The 1,172-nt window shown below is 69.5% G+C and overlaps 1 protein-coding gene across 1 annotated transcript; it reads left to right on the top strand.

Annotated features, from left to right (window-relative positions):
* Nucleotides 1-1,041, top strand: LOC146584656 (G protein-coupled receptor 12-like). Its single transcript, XM_085324241.1, has one exon. The coding sequence runs from the start codon at nucleotides 1-3 to the stop codon at nucleotides 1,039-1,041; it is 1,041 nt and encodes a 346-aa protein (XP_085180367.1).
* The last annotated feature ends 131 nt before the right edge of the window (nucleotides 1,042-1,172 follow it).

Genomic DNA, 1,172 nt, shown 5'->3' with positions numbered 1-1,172 from the left:
ATGCTGCACGGCCCCGCCGGCATGGGGGAGCCGTGGCAGCCGCAGCCGCAGCGGCTGGCCGGGCCCAGCAACGCCTCGGAGGGCAGCGCGGGGCCGCCGGCGGGCGGCTGGCCGGGCACGGCGGCGCCGGGGGGCGGCGGCGGCGGCGGCGGGGGGGCCGTGAGCCCCTGGGACATCGCGCTGTGCGCCACGGGCACGGCGGTGGCGGGCGAGAACGCGCTGGTGCTGGCCGTGCTCTTCTACACGCCGAGCCTGCGGGCGCCCATGTTCCTGCTCATCGGCAGCCTGGCCCTGGCCGACCTGCTGGCGGGGCTGGGGCTGGTGGCCAACTTCGCCGTGCGCTACCTGCTGCGGCCGCCCAGCGAGGCGGCGGAGCTGGGCGCCGCCGGGCTCCTGCTCGCCGCCTTCTCCGCCTCCGTCTGCAGCCTGCTCGCCATCACCGTGGACCGCTACCTGTCGCTGTACAACGCGCTCACCTACCACAGCGAGCGCACGCTGGGCTTCACCTGCGCCATGGTGCTGCTGATGTGGCTGCTGTGCCTCGGCGTGGGGCTGCTGCCCCTCCTGGGCTGGAACTGCCTGCGGGACCAGAGCGCCTGCAGCATCCTGCGGCCCGTCACCAAGGACAACGCGGCGGTGCTGGCCGTCACCTTCCTGCTCCTCTTTGCCCTCATGATGCAGCTCTACCTGCAGATCTGCAAGATCGCCTTCCGGCACGCCCAGCAGATCGCCGTGCAGCACCAGTTCATCGCCACGGCCCAGGCCACCTCCACCCGCAAAGGGCTCTCCACCCTCTCGCTCATCCTGGGCACCTTCGCCCTGTGCTGGATCCCCTTCGCCATCTACTCCCTGGTGGCAGATTCCAGCTACCCCGCGGTGTACACCTACTCCCTGGCGCTGCCAGCCACCTGCAACTCCCTCATCAACCCCATCATTTACGCCTTCAGAAACCCAGACATCCAGAAGTCGCTGTGGCTGGCCTGCTGCGGGTGCATCCCTTCCACTTTCTCCTCCAGACCAAGGACATCCAGCGATGTGTGAGGACTGAGCGCGCAGCGAGACACGCTCCCTTGCTCTGCTCCTCCTCCTTTTCCCCTTCGTTGTTATTGTTTCCTACCAGGAGGAACCCCCCCGCCCCCAGCCAGCACATCGCGTTCCGTGGAAAGGTGTCC

This window comes from Rhea americana, unplaced genomic scaffold (genome assembly GCF_003343005.1).
Source record: "Rhea americana isolate MKP2758 unplaced genomic scaffold, rheAme1 scaffold_90, whole genome shotgun sequence".
In the NCBI taxonomy this organism is placed as follows: domain Eukaryota; kingdom Metazoa; phylum Chordata; class Aves; order Rheiformes; family Rheidae; genus Rhea; species Rhea americana.
This window is presented reverse-complemented; position numbering and strand designations above follow the sequence as displayed.

Excerpts from the sequence above, each read along its gene's own strand:
- LOC146584656 (XM_085324241.1), top strand. The coding sequence starts at position 1 with ATGCTGCACGGCCCCGCCGGCATGGGGGAGCCGTGGCAGCCGCAGCCG.